This window comes from Hemiscyllium ocellatum, chromosome 32 (genome assembly GCF_020745735.1).
Source record: "Hemiscyllium ocellatum isolate sHemOce1 chromosome 32, sHemOce1.pat.X.cur, whole genome shotgun sequence".
Lineage (NCBI taxonomy): Eukaryota > Metazoa > Chordata > Chondrichthyes > Orectolobiformes > Hemiscylliidae > Hemiscyllium > Hemiscyllium ocellatum.
The window spans coordinates 28,651,888-28,676,322 of NC_083432.1; the positions used below are offsets into that span (position 1 = coordinate 28,651,888).

A 24,435-nucleotide genomic window follows, 5' to 3' on the forward strand; every position below is an offset into this window, starting at 1 on the left:
TCAGGCTCACTGCTTTTATTCCTGATGAAGGGCTTTTGCCTGAAACGTCGATTTCGCTGCACTTTGGATGCTGCCTGAACTGCTGTGCTCTTCCAGCACCACTGATCCAGAATCCAGGAATATGGAACTGACAAAGATAGGGATGAGGGTTATGCAGTAATTAGGACACGGTTTGCTGGAGGCAGGCAGCAAAAAAATGGAAACAGAAAATATTCTAAATGCGCAGGTCTGTCAGCCCTCTAGAGAGAGAAGCAGTTAACATTTGACTGGGAGTGATCACCATATCTTTGCTTTACATTTTCTGCATGTGCCTGAGGTTGGCAACTATTATGTCTAGGAATCCTGAATGGACGCACAAAAATGAAATATGCAACCTCCCATTGGCTGTTTCCTAATTGATTGCTGTAAATTTGACCAAATATTTAAAGAAGTCCATGTCAATATTCCCTCCCACTCTGAATGTTTTGAGAACCTGACATAAGAATGTGTATGCAAAATTAACCAACACAACTCCACCTTTAGCTTCAACATCAGACCAAGTCAGATTTGGAAGACAAATTACAGTCTCTGTTTTGAATAAGCTACAGAAACAAGATACATTTTTTTCCAAGAGTTTGGCCTATGGCATATTTGGCAGGATGACAAAAGCTAAAGAGGCATCTCTTAAATAGTAACAAGAGAAAAGCGAACCAATTGTTCAAAATGGCACAACAGTAACATGAAGTTAATATCCTCTTTCTCCTTGAATATGTTTTTTTCTGTGTGCTGCCAAATTGGATGTTTTGCTATGGACAGAGACCCAAAGGAGCCGGGACCATTTTTTGGGACGGAGGCCAGGAATAGCACAGGTGCCAGCTGCGTGGAGGGAGGCTACGGAGCCAATTCCTTACACAGTAGCTTCCAATTGCTGAATAAATTTGCTGGTGATGGAGCTGTACTACTCAAGGCGCTGATTTCTTATTGCTGGAGGTTTCACTAACTCATCCATTCGAGTTTGAAACTCCTCTCTCCTCAGGGAGGAATCCTTTCAAGTTTTTTACATAACTATTACTCTTTTGTGCACACTGGTCTGACGTTTGTGTAGCTCAAGTGGGCAGATTGGAAGGTAAGGGGATGGAGAGGTGTGTGGATGGGATGAGGTCACTGGAAAACTGCTGGCTGGGATGTTGTTTCTGGATTTTGTTAGCAGCAGGAGGGCTTTAAGTAACAATGCGGCACTGCATGTGCAAGGAACTGTAAGTTGAATTTCTGAGCAGGTATTAGCATGGAGATTACTTGAATTTTATGACTTACTTATGATTCAGTCTGTGGTGCATAGAGATCATGCAATATCTGATCCTCACCTTGTCAAAGGTGGTAGCACCAAGCTGATATCTTGCCATATCATTGGGAAAGCAGCTATGGTGAGTGCAGGAGGAGTTCAAGAAGAAGGACAAGGGTATCCTGCTGTCATTGGCCAACTCATAGTAACAGGAAGATAAGGAGCAGGAGTACACCATTTGGCCCTTTGAACTGCTTTACCATTCCTTCACCTGGCACAGGTGATAGTCTACATTAGTGCCACGTTCCCACACTGTTCCCATGGATGGCTTCAATGATGGGTGCAGAGGAGGTGTTGCATTCACTGGCAAGAGTGGGCAAAGGGAGTAATAGCACATTGAAAGGAGAGTGGCAAAGGAAAGGTAACAGAAATAAGGTCCTTATTCAAACTTCAATGTACAGGAGGAGGCGACACCAATGGGCATGGAGCTCATACAGGCAGACTTTGTGCACAGCAGATGTTCAGAGAACGTCAGGCCCCAGTACCATCTGGCAAGTCAGTGAATCTCGATGTGGAAGTGATGCTCAGAAGGACATATCCACTATTGAAGATGTATCTGACTCAAAAACCTATAAAGGCCAGAAGCCCAGTGTCAACAATGTCTCTGGGGGTGTCATCTTTGCGTTATACGTCACGCTGTTCTGTGAGCTAAGAACCAGGGCTTCACTGGACATCCAATGGCCTTGCAGATTACTGTGACACTCTACTTTCATGCACTTGGATCTTTCCAGGGATGTCTTGGGACATTGATGGTGTCTTCCTATCTGGAAGTCAGCCCTTTACTGTAGCAAGAAGATGTACAATGGCTAATTTAGTAAAACTGTGGATTATATGCACTAACAAACTGACTCTGATGCTCAGACAGAGAGAACAATTGGCTTCAGAGCTAAGTCTGGATTTCCCCAGATGAGGTGTCATCAGTTGCACACTTATGGTTGTCAAGGCTACCACAGAGCATACATACAGTGACCTTCATCAACAGGATTTGGAGATTTCAGTGTTGGACTGGGGGGTATAAAGTTAAAAATCACACAACACCAGGTTATAGTCCAACAGGTTTAATTGGAAGCACTAGCTTTTGGAGCACTGCTCCTTCATCAGGTGGTTGTGGTCCAGCGCATCAAAAGCTAGTGCCTCCAAATAAACCTGTTGGATTATAACCTGGTGTTGTGTGATTTCTAACTTCATCAACAGGAAGGGATTCTAACCTAATCGTATTCAACTGATCTGTGAATGAGTCATTGTAGTTGTGAGATCTGAAGCCTCAGTCGGGCTGAGGAGTTGCTGTCTGGAATTAGAGTGCGCTGAAAGTCCCAAACTAGAGGACAGCCACTTCTCAGCCCTTTCCCTTGAAACCCCGGTTTCAAGCATGAGAACCTGATGGAGTCTTGCAACAGTTGTGCTGAACTCATGGACAAAGAGATGGTGTTCAGATTTTTATGTATTTATTGCAAACCTCTTGATTGAGAAAGCTATTTGCTCACCTACAGGGGACCTTTGACGGCACTCCTTGCCTGAATGGCCTTCTCACTGTATGTTTATGGCTGCATGTAGATCATGGTGATTGCGCTATATATTCCCTCCCATTTCACTAAGACCCCAACATCTTGGAGCTCCAAAATACCAAGTGAATTATGCCCTCCAGGAAATTTGTGCTCTGGGGGAGGCTTCACCAAAACCCAGCAACTTTCTGATATTAAAATTTAATAGTAATTTGAATAAATAAATGTGACCATGCGTGTTGTTATTTGATTCTGGGTTGTTCATAAAATGTGATACCCTTCAAATCAGGATACACGTTCAGTTGCAATCTTACCTCGCTACTGGAGAGATTGCACTCTTTAATAGGTCTTTTTAAATTAAGGCCATTGCTTGTGTCTCAAGAAAGCATTGCTGATGAATAGACCAATCTTTATACCTCACAGGAATCAGAGACCAGCCATTGCTATACTCGAATTTATTATAAATGGCTGGCTTGAGGCTATGTGGGGAGCACTTTTGAAAGAGAACTGCTTTTCTAAATCCAAACATATAGGCCAGCCTCACTCCTTCCAGCATAGCAGTGCTTTATAATGTTATAATTTATACCATAAAAACTTAGTATATATTTGGGCACCTGTAGTATCTCCCTCCACCGCGCCCCCCCAACCAGAAGAAAAAGATTCCGTAAGGTAAGGGTTTTTATTTTTTCTCTTTCTTTTCTTTCATATATTTAAATGCATTGTTTGGTTTTAGTTCATATAAAGCTAATGCTTACAATGGCAGGGGCCTCAGACCCGTGGCATGCGCCTCTTGCTCGATGTGGGAGCTCAGGCATGTGGCCGATGTTCCTGACTCTTACACTTGCAAGAAGTGTGTCCGGCTGCAGCTCTTGTTTGACCACATGACGGCTCTGGAGCTGCAGATGGACTCACTGTGGGACATCCGCGATGCTGAGGAGGTCATGGATAGCACGTTTAGTGAACTGGTCACACTGTAAGTTAGAATTGCTGAGGGAGACAGTGAATGGGTGACCAAAAGGCAGAAACAGAGTAGGAAGGTAGAGTAGGTATACCCTGTGGTCATCTCCCTCTGAAACAGGTATACTGTGTTGGATACTGGTGGGGGAGATGGCTCACCAGGGGAGGACAGCTGTTGTCAAGGTCATGGCACTGTGCGGGCACTGCTGTTCAGAAGGGTGAGAAAAAAACTCGTAGAGCATAGTCATAGAGGATTCTATTGTAAGGGGAGTAGATAGGTGGTTCTGTGGCCAAAAACAGGACTCCCGGATGGTATGTTGCCTCCCAGGTGCTCGGGTCAGGGATGTCACCGGTTGGCTGCAGAGCATTCTAAAAGGGGAGGGTGAACAGCCAGTTGTCTTGGTGCATATAGACACCAACTATATAAGTAAAAAATGAGATGAGGTCCTGAAAGCAGAATTCAGGGAACTAGGAGAGAAGTTAAAAAGGAGCACCTCAAAGGTAGTGATCTCAGGATTACTACCAGTGCCAGTGCTAGCCGGCATAGAAATGAAAAAATAGGCAGGATGAACACGTGGCTTGAAGGATAGTGTTGGAGGGAGGGGTCAAGATTTGTTAGACATCGGGACTTGTTCTGGAGACTATTACAAATTGGATGGTCAACACCTGAATCAGACTGGAACTAATGTCCTTTGGGGAGTTTTTGCTACTGCTCTTGGGGAGGTTTTAAACTAATGTGGCAGGGGATTGGGAACGAGAGGAAAGACAAGTAGAGACTAGTAGGAAAGTGGAGACTGTAAGGATCATGAAGTTAGCATTAATAAAGGAAAGAGCAGATGAATGCAAAAGAACTGGTGGCCTGAAGTGCATATACTTTAATGCAAGGAGTACAGTGGGTAAGGCAGATTAACTTAGGGGTTGGATTGGTGCCTGGGAGTGTGATGTTATTGCAATCACAGAGACTTGATTGAAGGAAGGGCATGATTGGCAATTAAATGTTCCAGGATTTAGACGTTTCAGACAGGACAGGGAATGAAGTAAAAGGGGGGCAGGAATTGCATTGCTGGTCAGGGATGATATCACAGCTGTGCTAATGGAGGCTTGAGTAGTGAGGCATTATGGGTGGAGCTGAGAATTGAGAAGAGTGCAGTTACATTGTTGGGGATGTATTACAGGCCTCCCAACTGTGAGCGTGAGGTAGAAGAACAAATAGGTAGACAGATTGTGGAAGTATGTAGAGGCAACAGGTTGGTGATGATGGGAGGTTTTAACTTCCCCAACATTGACTGGGATACACTTAATGTCAGAGGTCTGGATAGGGCAGAATTTGTAAGAAGTGTCCAGGAGAGTTTTCTAGAGCAGTATGTCAATAGTCCGACGAGGGAAGGGGTCATATTGGACCTGGTGTTGGGGAATGAGCCAGGTCAGGTGGTAGAAGTTGCGGTGGGGTATTTCTTTGGGAACAGTGATCACAATTCTGTAAGTTTTAGAAGATTTGTAGACAAAGATGAGAGTGGTCCTAAGGGAAGTGGTACTAAACTGGGCCAAGGCTAATTATATCAGGCAGAAGCTGGGAAATGTGGATTGGACATAGCTATTTGAAGGGAAGTCCACATTTGATATTCAAAGATAGGTTAAAGATAGTGCAGGATAGGCATGTCTCGTTGAAAGCAAAGGAGAGGAAAGGCAAGATTTGTGAACTGTGGATGACAGGAGGAATTGTACGATTAGCCAAGAGGAAAATGGAAATGTACATAAGGTCCAGGCAGTTCAGAACAGAACAGGCCCCGGATGAATATCGGGAGAGTAGGATCAGTTTTACATAAGGAATCAAGCGGGCTAAAAGGGGTCAAGAAATAGCTTTAGCGAACAGAATTAAGGAGCATCCCAAAGTCTTTTATTCTTATATAAGAAGCAAGTGGGTAACTAGAGAATGGACTTGTCCACAAAATGATAAGGAAGGAAGGCTGTGTGTTGAATCTGAGAAAATGGGTGAGATTCTGAATGATTACTTTGCATTAGTGTTCACTGAGGAGAAGGACATGATGAATTTTGAGATTAGAGATAGAAGTTTGATTAGTCTGGATCACATTCATATAAGTAGGGAAGATGTTTTGGGTAGGCTAGAGGTTATTAAGGCAGACAAATCCTCAGGACCGGATGGGATCTATCCCAGGTTGCTGAGGGAGGCAAGAGAGGAAATCGCTGGGGCCCTGACAGATACCTTTGTAGCATCTTTAAATATAGGTGAGGTGCTGGAGGACTGGAAGGTTGCTCATGTTGTCCCCTTGTACAAGAAGGGTAAAAGGGATATTCCAGGTAGCTACAGACCAATGAGTCTGACGTCAGTGGTGGGAAAGTTGCTGGAGAAGGTACTGAGAAATAAAATCTATTATTGCTTGGAAAAGAATCAGTGATGAGCAACATGGTTTTGTGCAGGGAGATCGTGCCTTACCAATTTAATAGAGTTCTTTGAGGAAGTGACCAAGTCGATAGATGAAGGAAAGGCTGTTGATGTCATATACATGGACTTTAGTAAAGCGTTTGATAAGATCCCCATGGTAAACTCATGGAGAAAGTGAAGTCACATGGTATGCAGGGTCTTCTAGCTAGGTGGCTAAAGAACTGGTTGAGCAACAGGAGATAGAGAGTAGTAGTTGAAGGGAGTTTCTCAAAATGGAGAAAGGTGACCAGTGGTGTTGCGCAGGGATTAGTGCCGGGGCCATTATTGTTTATGAGATACATAAATGACCTGGAAGAGGGCACTATTGGTATGATCAGCAAGTTTGCAGATGACACTCATTGGTGGAGTAGCAGAAAGCATAGGGGACTGTAAAAGAATACAGGAGAACATAGACTGGAGAGTTGGACATAGAAGTGGCAGATGAAATTAAATCCAGGCATATGTGAGGTGATGCATTTTGGGAAGTCTTATTCTGGAGAGAATTATACAATAAATGGAAGAACCTTGGGAAAGGTTGATGAGTAGAGTGATCTGGAAGTTCAGGTCCATTGTACCCTGAAAGTTGCTGCACAGGTGGATAAAGTGGTCAAGAAGGCATATGGTATGCTTGCCTTCATCAGATGGGGTATTGATTATAAGAGCTGACAGGTCATGTTAAAATTGTACAAGACATTGGTTTGGCTGCATTTAGAGTACTCTGTACAGTTCTGGTCGCCACATTACCAAAAGGATGTGGATGCTTTGGAGAGGGTGCAGAGAAGGTTTACGAGGATGTTGCCTGGTATGGAAGGTGCTCACAGTGAAGAGAGGTTGAGTAGGTTAGGATTTTTTTCATTGGAAAAAAGGGGATTGAGGGGGACCTGACTGAGGTCTACAAAATCATGAAGGGTATAGACAGGTTGATAGAGATAAGCTTTTTCCCAGAGTGAAGGATTCAATAACAAGAGGTCACGCTTTCAAGGTGAGAGGTGAAAAGTTTAAGGGGGATACATGCGGCAAGTACATTACACAGAGGGTGGTAGGTGTCTGTAACATGTTGCCAGCAGAGGTAGTAGAGGCAGGCACGGTAGATTCATTTACGATGCGTCTGGACAGATGCATGCATAGGTGGGGAGCAGAGGGATACAGATGCTTAGGAATTGGGCAACAGATTTAGGCAGTGGATTTGGATCGAATCAGGCTTGGAAGGCCGAAGGGCCTGTTCCTGGGCTGTAACCTTTCTTTGTTCTTTGTATTACAACTGTAAAAGAAATCCAAACCAAGTCACAAACTTGGCAGTAGCAGCAAATATCTTAGCCACTGTTAGAAAAGAGAAGATAGTACAACATCGGTGGAAACATCAATGTCATGTTGCTTTAAGAGTGATAACATTTTAAGTTGCTCAACATACAGATGAGCTGAAAATGTGTTGCTGGTTAAAGCACAGCAGGTTAGGCAGCATCCAAGGAACAGGAAATTTGACATTTCGGGCCAGAGCCCTTCATCAGGATGAGCCAAGTGCCAGGATGGGACCACATGAATAAAGAACAGAACCATGCTACATGAGAACACCCCTACTAAGGCAAAGGATTTGTCTGGAGATTACATTGCACTGTTTGTATTAATTTAAGTATATATGAACCCATCAGAAGTCATGACATAATGAGAATCCCACAAACCTCATTTGTGCTACAACTGGAACAAAACACATTTTGGTACTGGCTGGCTTGGAATCTGTTTATAGTCTTTTCATGATACGCACTCAGTGATATCTAGCTTCTAAAAATATCAGCCATCATACTACCTAACCACTTTGGCTGTTTAAGTTCACAAGTTGCTGTAATCCTAGGGGCATGACATGTATTTTCTGATGGCATTAATATTTATTGCTGGTCAGGACTTCTTCCTGAATTCGGATCTTCATTTATCTAAAGTGTTTTTGGTTTTAACGGTGGAAAATCTCTTCATCAGACAGGAATATCCAAGGTGATCTACTTTCTGCAGTAGTTTGAGATTTAAAAGTGCGGCATTACAAACACATTTTTGAAGAGAAAATCAGTTTTGTTTCCAAAATAAGAAACATGGTACATGGAGTTTAATTTCTGACAGGTTTCAAAGTTGAGAAGTTCAGACATACTTTTTTAGTGAGCATATAACGAGGGTGACTAAAAAAAATTCCCAAAATAGTGCGATCATCTCCATTCAATTATTCTTGGTTTGGAATGCTCCAGTAACTTCCTTATGTTGCTGTCAGTCAAAATCAAAGCATTTTATTTTTACCTTCCAGAGGAAGATGGCGACGCATAGAGTTTGGACTTATGCTTCTGCAGGCAAGTTTTCAGTATTTTTACAGAATTTTCCATTAATGCTTGAAATGATGCATCTATATATTAGAAAATACATATCAAAGTGAGTTTATTTTATCTGGCAACTAAACATTTCAATTTTTTTGAACTATTGATTCCATTTCTGAACAGAGTATGTAAGTCAATACTGTCGTTGCAATAAAATTTGAAATCAATCCAAAATTATAATACTCTTTATGAAGCATTTTCCTATCTTTTAACATAAAATTAAAGCTTATTTTAAGCAATTAGACTTTTGAGTAGATGACCAGGATGTGTTGGAGAAAAAAGGAGATAAGGAGGTGTTCTTTTCAAATATGTGCTAATATTAAATTGTTGCCATGGTTCCATTATGTTCAATGCATTTATAGTGAAATTTGACAAGGCAACTACAAGGAAGAAATAGTGCCTTGTTCCATGAGCACTAATGTCATGTAATGTTTTAAACTGCTGTATTAGTTGAAGCCCTGAACAAGATGTAACATTTACCAAAAGGACAGAACACGACTTAATTTGTAAATGAAACGGTTTAGTTTAAATGACCTAATCAAACTGATACCATACACTTTGAAAAATACTTATCCCTGTGTTGTGGTCATTTTAATTTTTGTATAGTTAACCTTTAGATCTCAATACTACCTGGGATAGATGATCTTTCTAAAAAACAAAAATAATTTGTGAGAGCTTTAAGTCTTGAATAGCGAGTGGTGAAGGGAGACATGTGGGAAAATTTGCTCTACAGCCTGTGTGTCAGTCTGGTGGTTACATTCCGCCCCTGAGCTATTTGCCCCAAGGCAGGATTGATGTCAACAGAGTTACCCATCGATAAAAGATACATACTCAATTAACTACAATTAAATTCATCTTAAGGTCCATTGTCAGAGGTTTACTGGAGAATTCTAGTCGCGCCAGGGGCACTGATCACCAGGCTAGTTGTTGAGAGTCAGTTTCTGGCAGGAGGCTGGGCAATCAGCAGTTCAAACAGGCTCCGAGGCGTTCTCAACCTGCCTTTATCCATGGTGCCCTCAGGTAGCCTGGTGAAAAGACTCTCCCTCCTCAATGGTAAACTACCATTGTTCCTGAAGACATTTTTAAAGATTTTTAAAATACGTTTGAGAGAGAGTGCCTTAAATTTGAAGCCAGCTATATGTTACTTAACTGAGATGTCAGGCTTCATCTCTTGCAATGCTGGAGGGCCTCATATTTGCTTCAAGAGTCCAGTGACTGTCATGAACTAGACTGCAGGCCTAATCTTTGACCCATAATTGACAAATTCAGGGAATGTCACTGCTGAGTGACTGTTACTCACACAATGCAGGTTTCAGCCCCCATATGACCCTAACATTGTGGTCCTGACCCATCAGGGATAGAAAACTAAGAAAAAAGTATTAAATTTGTACTTAGGTTAGATCAGGTAGAGATTTCTCAGCAGTTCTCTGAGCTTTGACAATAATTATTAGAGATCTGACTGCTATTGTAGCTACAATGCTTACATAGCTGCTCCAGGGTCATGGACTAATACTGTTATTCAGCATGGAAACAGACCCTTCGGTCCAACCAGTCCATTTCAAATATAATCACAAATGTTTCTAGTCAATCGTAACTCCTCGAACAACACCTGTAGAGAATTCAGTGATTGTAATACCATTTAATGTTAAGCAGAGATGGTTTGGTTCTCTCTTTATGAAGATGGTCATTTATTGGCACTTGTATGGTTCAAATGTTACTTGCCACTTTCCAGTCCCAGTTTGAATGTGGTCCAGAATTTGGTGCATATGGACATATACCACTTCAGGTGTGAGGAGCTGTGAATGTTGCCAAATATTGTGCAGTCATAAGTAAATATTCCCACTTCAGACTTTATTGTGGAAGGATAATCATTGACGAAGCAGGTGAAGCAGGTTGAGCCTAGGACTCTACCCTGAAGAACTAATTTATTGATGTCTCTGAACTGAGAGGTTCAACCTCAAATAGACGAATGATAAAGAATAAACTGTTAACTCAGAAGCTAACCTAGTTGGAACAGTCTTACTGTCTATGGGCAATTGATACATGGGCAATTTTCCATACTGGTAGGTGGGTGCCAGAGTTGTACCTACATTGAAACATCCTGGAAAGTGCCCAGTATGCTAAGGAGGACAAAAGTCACTGCCAGCAGCTCCCCCACATCCATGGGAATGGCCGGATAAACCTTAGACTCAGTTACTCTTCAACTATGCAAGTCCTTTCCTGGGCTCATTGTGCACACCCACTCAAAGTGGCTGGACATGTATAGAACACAGGGATGACAAGAGAAAAACTGGGCACATCTTTTGCAATACACAGACTTCAGGTCACAGATATCGGGCCATTGTTTACATAGCAGGGACTTTGGGCATCATATAAAGACAGCTCCATACCATCCATCATCCAATGGTCTGGCAGAAGGAGCAGTCCAATCTTTGATGGCAGGCTTGAAGAAACAGCCTACAGCTTGACTACATACCAAACGGTCCTGATGGCTACTTGATTCAAGGACCACCCCTCTTGCAATTACAGGGATAGCTCCAGCAGAATTGCGAACAGGGAGTAGACTCCATTCCAGGTTAAATCTAACCTTCCTGGACCTGGGGTGAGAGTGAAACAGCATCAGGAACACCAATGCCAAACACAACACTGCTAAATGAGAGAGACAGTTTACTTCAGGGGATGAAGTTTAGTGAAGGAATGGCCCTGAATGGGCAAGAGGTTGGGTCTAGTGATGTATAAAGTTCAGTCGGTGAATAAGCACGTGGACCACGTGAAAGCTGCAAACTTGCAGATGGTACAGGAGCAAAACGTGTCCAGCTCCTCGATTGCCATTCTGACTGTTCCAGAATCCATGGGTTCTCCCTCTCCATTAATCATTAAATGTAACCCCACCCCCACTCCCAGTTCCAGCCCCATAGCAGGTCCTAGCTCCTAGCCCTGCCGTGTTTTCAACATCCCTCCAGACCTCCCCCTCTCTGAGGATGAAAGATCAGGCCTCAGGAGAGGCCTCACTTTCATTCCCCTATGCCCTCAGATTAACAAGTTCAACATGCGGCGAGACATCGAACAATTCTTCCGCCGCCTTTGCCTCCGTGCCTACTTCTTCAACCAAGATTCTCGCCCACCCTCTGACGACCCCTTCTCCCACCTCCAACACAGCCCATCCACCTGGATGCCCCGTGCTGTCCTCTTACCTGCCCTCGATCTCTTCATAGCCAACTGCCGCCGTGACATTAACCGCCTCAACCTCTACACCCCTCTCACCCACTCCAACCTCTCACCCTTGGAACGTGCAGCCCTCCACTCCCTCCACTCCAACCCCAACCTCACCATCAAACCAGCAGACAAGGGAGGCGCGGTAGTAGTTTGGCGCACCGACCTTTACACCGCTGAGGCTACACCTTTACACCTTCCATCCCGACCTCAAATTTACCTGGACTGTCTCAGACTCCTCCCTCCCCTTCCTAGACCTTTCCATTTCTATCTCGGGCGACCAAATCAACACGGACATTTACTATAAACCGACTGACTCCCACAGCTACCTAGACTACACCTCCTCCCACCTTGCCCCCTGTAAAAACGCCATCCCATATTCCCAATTCCTTCGTCTCCGCTGCATCTGCTCCCAGGAGGACCAGTTCCAATACCGTACAGCCCAGATGGCCTCCTTCTTCAAGGACTGCAGTTTCCCCCCAGACGTGATCGACAATGCCCTCCACCGTATCTCCTCCACTTCCCGCTCCTCTGCCCTTGAGCCCCTCCCTCCAACCGCCACCAGGACAGTACCCCACTGGTTCTTACCTACCACCCCACCAACCTCCATATACAGCATATCATCCGCCGTCATTTCTGCCACCTCCAAATGGAGCTGACCACCAGGGATATATTTCCCTCCCCTCCCCTATCAGCGTTCCAAAAAGACCACTCCCTCCATGACTCCCTCGTCAGGTCCACACCCCCCACCAACCCAACCTCCACTCTCGGCACCTTCCCCTGCAATCGTAAAAAATGCAAAACTTGCGCCCACACCTCCTCCCTTACTTCTCTCCAAGGCCCCAAGGGATCCTTCCATATCCGCCACAAATTCACCTGCACCTCCACGCATATCATCTATTGCATCCGCTGCACCTGATGTGGCATCCTCTATATTGGGGAGACAGGCCGCCTACTTGCGGAACATTTCAGAGAACACCTCTGGGACACCCGGACCAACCAACCCAACCACCCCTTGGCTCAACACTTTAACTCCCCCTCCCACTCCACCAAGGACATGCAGGTCCTTGGACTCCTCCATCGCCAGACCATAACAACACGACGGCTAGAGAGGGAGCGCCTCATCTTCCGCCTAGGAACCCTCCAACCACAAGGGATGAACTCAGATTTCTCCAGTTTCCTCATTTCCCCTCCCCCCACCTTGTCTCAGTCAAATCCCTCGAACTCAGCACTGCCTTCCTAACCTGCAATCTTCTTCCTGACATCTCCGCCCCCACCCCACTCCGGCCTATCACCCTCATTTGACCTCCTTCCACCTATCGCATCTCCATCGCCCCTCCCCCAAGTCCCTCCTCCCTACCTTTTATCTTAGCCTGCTGGACACACTTTCCTCATTCTTGAAGAAGGGCTTATGCCCGAAACGTCGAATCTCCTGTTCCTTGGATGCTGCCTGACCTGCTGCGCATTTTCAGCTCTGATCTCCAGCATCTGCAGACTTCACTTTCTCCTCGAATCATTAAAGATACCTTGATATTTGAAATGGACACAGTGGATGTTGCCTACTCGATGCCTTTGCTGCCTGAAGAGGAGAATGAATTTCTTCCGAGATGCTGCAGGTGCAAGAGGCAATTTCTGTGTTATACACCATCTGTATCAGAGGCAGAGTTGGAGGAACCTGACATGGTGCTAAAATGCCCCGGGAGGAGCTACAAAATAAGAAGAGCTGACCTATGTCCTCAGACTGAGAGGGAGGGGGATGGAATGATTGTAACAAAGTTAGCCAGATGGACAATGTAGAATATGAGTTCCCTGATTGGATCAGATTAACAGCCCCAATCAGGGAGCCCTGCCTGACAGATATAAACAGGAGTGTCAGGGGTTCTGTTCACTCTGAGAGTTGACTCTGAGGGCACTGGCTCTGTGTCAAGGACTCTCCATGTGTAAATAAAGGTTGACTTTGTGATGGGATACTGTCCTCTGTGGAAGTCTCTATTTCACAAACTATTGAGCTCTCTCTGGCCTGTACCCATAATTGCAGAACGTGCCTCCTCAGAGCAGGCTATACAGTATAAATCGCAGAGTTTCCATCAGCTACTCACTCCTTGATGTGGGCAGTTCATCCTTTAAGAACATGACATACACTTTTAATGTTTGGATTCGATATGAGTTGCAACTTAGGACTCAATCCAGCTTGTGTGCATGAAAAAGCAACTCTTTCTTTATGTCTGCCATTAAACTCAAGCTGCAACACTACTTCAATAACCTCAAGTCCAAAGCTAAAGCATAATTTACATTTACCATTTATTAATGTTCATTTGTCAATGCAAATACATCCTAATTAAATCCAATTAAATGTGATTCATTTAGTTACACTGCAGGTGGTCTTGTTTCTCAGTTGGTCTTGTTCCTACTGCTTCTGAGCCAAAAGCTCTGAGTTCAAATCCCACTCCTGGACTTGTTGATGCTGGAAGAAAGGATCATTCATAATGTGGTTCAACAGGTAGAGAAGCAATCTACTAATCCTTGCAATGCTTCTTCTAAGAGGAAAAAATAAGTATGTGAACTAATCAACTGCATTAGTAGATCTATCAGACTCCAAGAATATTTTTCCCCTCTGCAATAATATCAACGCAAGTGTGACAAGTTTTGACATGAGAATTAACTGCATTTTCTGTGGTCAGGCTAATTCGCAATGGGAGGCGGAGGGGGTGGATTCAGGAAGTGACAGGGCTTGTGGTACCTGTTTACATCTTAATGGAGAAAGAAATGAAGAGATCAATGAGTATGACAGCCTTACTTTTTATTTTTTATCAAATACCCTTCATAAATTGCACCTACCTTTTTGCCCAAAGAAGCTTCCAGAATCTTTTTATACCTCTGGCAATGCTAAGTACCTGGTTACTGAAACCATAATTTACATATAGTGCTATTGGTATTTTTTGTTCATCACCATCTTGGCTACCATTTAATACCCAGCCCCAACTGTCCAGCAGAAAATTGCTATAAATCCAAAGTCACATGTCAACAAGACCATTTGATGATGACAGACCTCCTTTCCTGAAGGATATCTGTTCTTTTTTAGTGAATTAATAAATAATTAATACATTAATAAGCAACAGATTTAACAGCAAATGACAGTGATCATGCAGTTTATTCCAAGTTTCGTCTGGAGGCTCACTGGTGATGTTACCTAGTATGGTAGTGAAACATCTGAAAATGAACCTTCCAGCTCAGTGAACAAACCTACATCCATTCCAAATTTATGTTGAATTCAAATTTCATTATCTATCATTTGAACTTATGTCCCCAGAACATTAACCTGGGGTTCTGTCGAGTGGCATTATCAGTATGGCACTGCCTTTATGCCAGTACTAAAGCATTCATGCAGAAAGAATTGTGCATGAAGTCACTGCTGAGAGATGGCAAACCCATTTACACAGTGATGCCCATTTCAAATGTCATGGAAGATCATGACAGTGTGTGAGCTGAGCAAAGATTTGCCAGGATGTGTCTCTGCCCAGTTTCTTACTCTCAACAAACAGTATACCAGAGATGAAAATCTCCTTACAACTTAAATTTTTCAAATTATTATGATATGTTATCTAACATGGCACATAGTGCTTCATTTGTGGCTCTTCCTTCTTAGCAGTCAGAGGCTGATGGTGGAATAGAGATCACGTCACTGAAATAACAATCGTAAAGCCTAGGTTAATGCCCTTGATTAATATCCAGTGACGTCCATCACTGCAATTTGTGGAATTTAATTGCAAATTATAGATCTTTTTAAAGCTTGATTTGAAAACTCTAATGGTAACCATGATGATTGAATGGCAGAGTGGACTCGATGGGCCGAATGGCCTGAGTTCAACTCCTATGTCTTCTGGTCTTATAAAATCACCATTCACTGTCAAGAAAACTTATCCAGTCCATTAACGGAAATCTGCCATCCTGTCTCGATTTGGTAGATACGTGACTCCATATCCAGAGCAATGTGGCTCTGAATTGTCGTCGGAAATGGCATCAAAAAACGTCATTCAGTTCAAGGGGAAATAGAGAATGGCAGTAAATGCTGACTTTATCAGTGACACCAACATCCTGTGAGAGAAATGTCTTTATAGTAGACTCCTAATGAAAACAAAAGCATGACTCCAAAACAATTTCAGAAAAGTGTTTGAATTATGTTTGTTTGATTTGTTTGTTTTGCTTTGCAGTACTCCTCGCTACGGTATGTTCCATATTCGCCGATCAGACTGTGAATCCCATTGTAGGAGTTTTATTTCTCCATGTGTTAGAGAGGGGTCACTATCAAGAAGGATTTCGATCCTTCCAGGAAACATATGGTGAGCAAAGCAATTTTACTTAATGTTTCTTTGGTGTCATATTGATGCTCCAAGTTTACCATTGTTGTAGTAATTTCAACTGTGCAGTAATGATGAGCTGAGAGAGAGTGAGAGAGAGATACAGGACTCTAAAAAGAGGTGGTGCAATATTTTGGTTTATACCCAATATGGTATTAAAATTAGTTTGCAAAAAAAACTCTGAGGTCATTTACATATTTTGTAAACTAACCTAACCACAACATGAATGTTGTACTTTCTGCTCTCTCTGGGAAGATCGCTCTGATACTGCAGCCACACAGGCATGTCTGGAGCTCTGTCCCAAATAGGAAGGTTACATTTGAAGCCAGACAGAAAGCAAGCAAGGTAAACAAAGTTCTGCCTGGTTGGAAATGCCAGCCTGAAATTGGAAGCCGCAGTATAAATGCATCCTTTCGGTGTGGTAACTTAGACACACAGATACACAACAAACAGCACTGACAATAAGATTGGGTACAAACAACTGGAGCACAGTTGTTGCATTTGCGAAAATATTTTCAAAGTTTCAATGCTCAATTTTGAAAAAGAATTTTTATAGAGACTCTGTTCTGTAGTAAAAGGACAAGTGTTGTCTTCAGGTCTGAGTCAGTTCTCAATGGTTAAAGACTGACGCAGGTCACATCTGATCGTTCAAGTGTAAATAATGTGCAGTTGTCCAATGTAAGTAGATTTGTGTAACCATGCACAGCAGCAAATGTGAGTCTATTGGGTGGAGACAAGAAGAGATGGGAAATTTGGATAAAGTCAATTTAAATGGAAGAGGGTTATTATAATTCTAAGTCAAAAGATTTAGAAAGCCTTTGGAAAGCCTCAAGGTTATCTTTGCCACGGCTGAAAAAATAGAAGATTAAGATACAGCAGGCTAAGATGAAGACAAAGGGAATCTGAGATGCAAAGTTGAGTCTGAAGACATGTGATCAACTAGCCCAATACATTGTCCGTATTTAAAGGAATGTTGCAATGGTGTTGTTTTGTGGCAAATCCACAGTTTATATTCAGATGGGTCAAAGTTACCAAAACAGATTCAGTGAAGTTTCTGCCTGTAGGTAACTGTCACTTCACTGTTCCTGCCTGTAGTATTCCCATTCTGCTTGCTGACTGTAGACCCTGACACCTTAGGGGCACATGGAGCTCCACTTATTTTTTTAGCATAACTTTATATCATTTGAAGAAATTAGATTTAATTGCCACAAACCTAAGATAAAGGTTATAAGGTAATCATTAACAAATCCAAGTTGGCATTCAGGAGAAATTTCTTTCTTGGGTAGTAAGAAAGTAACATTTGTTCCCAGAAGGAGACACTGAGAAGAATAGCACAGATACGCTTCAGGTGAAATTAGATAAATACAGGAAAGAAACAAATTGAAGGATACGATGAGGTGGGTCGATGCAGAGATGGATGAAGGAGCTCATATGAATCATAAACAATGAATGAAACCATTTAGACTGAAATGTCTATTTCTGTGCTGTACATTCCACATTCTCTTGTACAACACACGATCCTTCTGGCAACAGTAATAGATAAGTATGAATTTAATGTTTTTAAATGATCATTTTTGTTACAGAAGAAGCATCCTTTTGTTAATATGGAGGTAATAGCCTTTCCATCAGTAAAATTGCTATTTACTTCTCAGTTCAATCTCAACTCTCTACTTTAGGTATAATTACCAATACTCCTATCACATTCAGTACGAATCTCGATGACCATCCTGATCGGCCACGGTGGCTTCGCTTTACACAACGGACGGCATACCATGATGGAATGCTCTACGGCACACCGACTTCGGAAGACATTGGACAGAGAATAATTGAAGTACTATATTTCTCTCTATGCACGAGAAACTACCTTAACATTTTTGTAATGTACATAAAATTATCAGTAAAATATTCACAGTCTAAATATGCTGGACTTATAAATAGGCACCCATTTAACATTCTAGGTAAAAACAAGGACTGCAGATGCTGGAAACCAGAGTCTAGATTAGAGTGGTGCTGGAAAAGCACAGCAGGACAGGCAGCATCCAGGGAGCAGGAAAATCAACATTTCGGGCAAAAGCCCTTCATCAGGAATAGAGGCAGGGTCTCTCCACTCTGCAGGCACCCTGCCTCTATTCCGGATGAAGGGCTTTTGCCCGAAACGTCGATTTTCCTGCTCCTCAGATGCTGTCTGACTTGCTGTGCTTTTCCAGCACCACTCTAATCTAGACCCATTTCACATTCTGGCTGTAACAACCAGCTGGGAGGGGGAGAGGTAAAAATCCTTTATTTAATCCCCTTTCAGTTGATCACAACAAACTTTTTCCTTTCTTTTTAGCATGCAGCTATCATACTTCAATTGAAACATAGTTTGTTAGAAAATGAAGGAAGCAATTTCCAAGGTTTACTTGAGTGAAAGAAAGGAGTTTATTACCTGCTGACATTGAGAATTTTTTTTCAAAAGCAATATCAAAAGCACACATATGCACACTTAGTATGTTTCAAAGGGAAATTACCTGGAACAGAGGAGGATAATTAGAGTCCTTGGAGTATTAGATTCTTAATATACAGCTACAGTTGTTTAATATTGACTTGTATTCGCAGGAGTAGCAGAACTTGTACATATTTGAGTTTTCAGTGTATGGTCTTTTCTGAATTTATCACTGGATTCTGCTTTCTGAGATAATGACAGAAATAGGGAGAGAGAGAGAGAAATAAAATATTCAGGCTTCTGCTTACAAATCCATGTTCTTTCTCTTTTGTTAAAAGGCAGGTGGGGCCTTTTAACTATTGACATGAAATTATCACGCACAGGCAAATATAACAGGAGTTGTGAATTTCTTGACATTGATTCCTGTTTTCAGATAAAAATGGTAATTTCAGTGCAGATAGCTAAATTTATTCCATGTAGCTCTCCCAAAGCTTGCCACAACCTGTGATCAGGTGATGACTGTTTAGGTCCATGTTGCATCCTTTTTAAAAACTATTTTAGTCTAGGAAAGGTTTTCAGTCTAAGAATCAGAGAATGGAATTTAAAATTCAATAGTTCACATTTATTACAATTGTAAAGTAGCTCATTTCTAGTGTGTTTTATAGCAAGGATGCAATTACCATAATACTTTAGTGAAATTAAGGATGTTAAACGTTTTTAATCTAAATTAGTTTTTCTATATGCTGTTTTTAAAATTCTATCTAATACATTCGGAATCTTTGTTCACATTGACAGTTTTCTCTTAACTGGTTAAATGTATTTAATATTTAATTATTAGCGACAAAGAAAACAAAATATCAAGCTGGAATTGTAGTTAAAAACAAATTCCTAATTTGTGCTGCATCTTTCATTATTTTAAAGACAAACAGCAATTGTATCAACTACAGAATGGGATCTTTGTCTTGGAAGATAAAGTCACAGAGCTGTATAGCATGGAAACAGGCCCTTTAGTCCAACTCATCCGCACTGACCAAATATCCTAAACTGATATAGTTCCATTTGCTAGCACTTGGCCTATATCCTTCTAAACCCTTCCTTTTCATGTACCATCCAGATGCCTTTCAAATGTTGTAATTAAACCAGCCTCCACCACCTCCTCTGACAGCTTGTTCCATACATGCACTGCCCTCTGTGTGACAAAGTTGCCCCTTCAGTCCCTTTTAAATCTTTTCCCTCTCACCTTAAACCTATGCCCTCTAGTTTTGGACCCTGGGAAAAAGACCTTGTTTGTTCACCTTATCCATGCCCCTCATGATTTTACCAACCTCTATGAGGTCATCCCTCTGCCTCCAATGCTCCAGGGAAAAAGCCCCAGCCTATTCAGCCTCTACCTATAGTTTAAACTCTCCAAATCCAGCAACAACTGTGTAAATCTTTTCTGAATCCTTTAATGGTTAACAACATCCTTCCTATAGCAGGAGGACCAGAATTGAAATTCACTGGAATCAGTCAATGGTGTTAAGGAAACAAATTCAGATTTTGTCTCTACTGTTGCTCAGTAACTAATTCAATTGTGATTTGGAGATGCCGATGTTGGACTGGCGTGTAGCCACTACCACCTGATGAAGGAGCGTCGCTCCGAAAGCTAGTGTGCTTCCAATTAAACCTGTTGGACTATAACCTGCTGTTGTGTGATTTTTAACTTAATTCGATCGTGATCAGGATACATTGAATCAAGGGAAGTTCCTCATTGGTCTAATTCACATTACAACATCTATCATGAGCACTCAACCACATCATGCAATCTGATCAAACTTAATTACTTGATTCATTGTGATGATGTTCACATTTCACTTTAAAAATTCAGATATTCTAGATAGAATCTTATTGGGGCCTGAACAATGTGGACTGTGGCAAAAAATGTAGTAGAATCGCTTGAGAAGTCCAACAGGTCTATGTCGACATCGAGAGCAACTCGCTGCATCTTTTAATTAAGTTGTGGGTGTCAAGGCAAGAATCTCTAAGCAGCAATGAGGTCCTTATTAAGGGGGTTAATTACTAGTTACTGACTTATTAAGTGCACTTCTCATCTCATTAATATCCAGCTTCCATTCTTACTATCCGCTGCGAGAAAAATAGATGCTGAGAATTCTTGACTTGGACATCAGAGCAAATAGCTGGTGAATTCATCACAGTTTGCTCTACAGGACCTGTCCATTGAGCACCAGGCACAAACATCACAGAGCATGCTCCAACAACACTGGTCATATGCACCCAATATCCATGGACACTGACAACCTACATGTGTCAGCTTCTGACAAAACATCTCCGATTCACTTACATTTCTGTACCTCAATGCTGTGATTTGAAGTACAATGGCAACTATCATTGCAATGCCGCAACAACAACATGTTATGTTCAGGAAGACACATCCAGTCAATGAACTGGACCAAGCTGCAAGTATGGCCTGTTCGCTGGCTCTCTCGGCACTCACTCATTTGGAACCTACCTAGAAGCTCGAAACATCCCTGCCTTGCTTTGGATTTTTGTGCTCTGCTGCTCAACCAGACACACCAGGTTCTCAGTACTGCTGTACAACATGCCACTTAGCACAGATCAAAGCCAGGAAACATGTCATAGTTGTCAGCAGTCCTCATTCAGTTCAAGGGAGATAGTCTTCAGTCTGGGGTTACTGGCATGGTAGGTCAAGGGCAGCCTCCGATACCAGTCCAGGGAGTGGGTCAGTCAACTGGTTGGAGCAGTCAGAGGCAGATGTCTCTTCTCAAAAGGGGTGAGGAGCTCAATGTTAGGTAGCCCATCAACTGTCGTGATTAGTTCTGCCCTAATATGATATATTTGCCCCTGGAATAAGACAGAAGCAGGTATTAAGGGTGATGAAAATTGGTGGCACAGTCATTATTTTTCGTGCAGTTGGGGCAGTGATCCAAAAGGTGTGTTTTGCATATACATCAGTGATTAAAAAGACACCTAAAACATGCTATATTAGCAGTCTATCTTAATTTTTCATACTACTACTAATGGGCATGTATTTATTAGGACCTTGTTCATTAGATTCAGCAACTCAAACAGACAAAACAGGCTGTGTTTTGGAAATGCAGGGGAGTTTAAGACACAACTACTGCTTGCATCAGATGTGAATCATGTTCCAAAATAGTGAGCACTGACATCTACAATGGTGGTTCATTTTTCTACTTAGTGCATAAATCAGTGTCAATTTTTGATGGGAATTTGGAGTTTTCAAAGATTGACTTAAAGGCTGACATCAAAAGTACATTGAAATATAAGGATCAGGCAAATCCATATTTCCGCAACAAGCATGAAAATACTGCATAATATACATAATTTCTGAGGTTAATTATTGTTTTGTTTTGATTAGGTAACTGCCTATAACAGAAAAACGTATGAGACAACAATCCAAAACATCATCATTAATGTTGAACAGACATTAGGTGAGAAACTACAACTTTAACCATTGGTTTGAAGTATGAAAGGTTTGATTGGTTTTGAGAAGCAAGTATTTCCTATTATGTGTACACAGTTCTTTTGAGATGTTAGGGGCAAATATTTGAAAATTAATGTTGCTATACAATTGTATATATAATGCATTTGAAATCATGTTGCTACTTTCATTTCTCATCAAAGTTGTGCAAGTGTCTGCCAGGTTTTGTTTGGACAATGAGAATAATCTTTTGAGTACATAGCAGTGTTGTCCTGATTTTCGATCAACTGATGAGTTTCATTACTGTCACCTGATCATAAGTTCAAATGAATGAATAGTATTTATTTACAGTGTTAATTTATTTAGAGGTCCATTTTATTTTGACTTTTAGACATTGTCTAGTATGATGAGCAAAGGAGAATTGCATTTTGAAAAGATAAACAGCCTATTTTTTCATGGAGAAAGTGAGGACTGCAAATGCTGGAGATCAGCATCAAAAAGTGTGGCACTGGAAAAGCACAGCAGGTCAGGCAGCATCTGAGGAGCAGGAGAATCGAAGGGCTTATGCCTGAAATTTCAACTCTTCTGCTTCTCGGATGCTGCTTGACCTGCTATGCTTTTCCTGTGCCATGCTTTTTGACTTTTATTATTTTCATGAACAAGTAAATATCAACCAGCAATACACCTCACTTTGCTTGCATGCCAGCAAGTTTGACATTATGTTTTCCTATCAAGATAGTCCCATCACTCAACATAGAATGATAGATTATATTTGAAGAAAATATAGTGTCATTGATAACATCATGATAGTGGACAACTAATTACCATCTGCAGTAAAAACAGGAAATGGCAGTACACTCTGGAAACAGTCAGATTTAGCAATAGTGACGAAAGTACATTATGGCCATGCCAATATAACACTGTGTTATGGACCAAACCAAACCTTCTCAAAGTATATTAAGCAAATAGTCTAAGCCCTACCATTATCTTATTTTAAAGGTAAGTGTAAGATGTTGTGCCCCAAGTGTAATTTGATTGGTCAAACTGCTCAATGATAAGCAAACCACACTTTATTTTTACAGTTAAAATACAGACAACTTAAAAAGAAAAAGAAAAGAATTGGCTTAACTGTAAGTCCATTGAAATGCTTAACAAAATAATATATAAATATATATTAACTACCACTAATTAACTGTTCCAATATAGTAACACCCTATCGACTCACCCTTTGAAAAGGCAACACAGATTGTCTCATAGGCAATTCTAGCAGCAGAACCCCCCCCCCCCCCAGCATTTAGCTGTCACAAAGAGAGCAAAAGGAGCTTCCACATCTAGTTTCAAGACCCCAGCAACTGCTACTGAAGACTAAAACTAAAAATCTTGGTTCTGTGGGAGGTTGACCCCACCCATTCAGGCTGCCTCAATTGTTCCAACTTCAAAAAATGACCCCAAGGTATCACAAGCTGTTTACTCTACTGGCTCAGCATCTCTCTCTCAACTTTTCTTCTTAAAAAACAATGAAAACAAAATACACCTCTTAAAGCCACAGTATCATCACAATGGCAAAATGCAGAGGTTACCCGGAGACCCTAACTTTACTCTATTTTTTGTGTCCTCCATTGTGATGACTGATACAAAATGTTGGTTCAATTATCTGTTAGTTCCCTATTCCCCAATCTCATCCTCCAAGGGTGACTTTAGCCGTTCTCTTTCTCTTTACATACCCATAGAAGTTCTTGCTGTTTCTATTTATATTACTTGGCCATTTGCTTTTAGAGTGGCCTTTCTCCCTTATCATCAGCATTTTAGTGAGTTTATGCTGCTTCCTAAAAAAATTCCCAATCCTCTGGCCTACCACTAATTTTCCCACTTTGTAAGCTGAAAGGATACTCTTTTTAAGCACCATTTACTCATGGGTGTTTCATCCTTCTCATCAAGTCCTTTTTGACGGGAATACATTTTTCCTGAGCTTTATGAAATATCTGCTTAAATACCTGTTGGCTAGGGGCAGCACAGTGGCTCAGTGGCTAGCACTGCTGCCTCACAGCGCCAGAGACCTGGGTTCAATTCCTTCCTTGGGCAAGTGTCTGTGTGGAGTTTGCACATTCTCTCCGTGTCTGCGTGGGTTTCCTCCGGGTACTCCGGTTTCCTCCCACAATCCAAAGATGTGCAGGTTAGGTGAATTGGCCATGCTAAATTGACTGTAGTGTTAGGTGCATTAGTCAGGGGTGAATGTAGGAGAATGGGTCTGGGTGGGTTGCTCTTCGGAGGGTTGGTGTGGACTTGTTGGGCTGAAGGGCCTGTTTCCACGCTGTAGAGAATCTAATCTAAAAAAAATCTAATCACTGAATCTTCCACTGAGTCAACCTTTTCCTCACATTTCTGTCATTGCCTTTGTTTGA

At 41.9% G+C, this 24,435-nt stretch overlaps 1 protein-coding gene across 5 annotated transcripts in view; it reads left to right on the plus strand.

The window, feature by feature from the left end:
- Positions 1-24,435, plus strand: part of LOC132831040 (epsilon-sarcoglycan-like) — an 86,511-nt gene that overhangs the window by 18,333 nt on the left and 43,743 nt on the right. For 2 of the 5 annotated variants that reach the window (XM_060849088.1, XM_060849087.1), the window contains exons 2-5: positions 8,511-8,553; positions 16,002-16,130; positions 17,825-17,979; positions 21,971-22,043. In XM_060849088.1, the coding sequence (XP_060705071.1) occupies positions 8,517-8,553; positions 16,002-16,130; positions 17,825-17,979; positions 21,971-22,043 (394 nt within the window). In that variant the 5' untranslated portion in view covers positions 8,511-8,516. Of the gene's footprint in view, positions 1-8,106; positions 8,210-8,510; positions 8,554-16,001; positions 16,131-17,824; positions 17,980-21,970; positions 22,044-24,435 lie in introns of those variants that run through there. The other 3 variants (XM_060849091.1, XM_060849090.1, XM_060849089.1) reach the window with 2 other exon arrangements.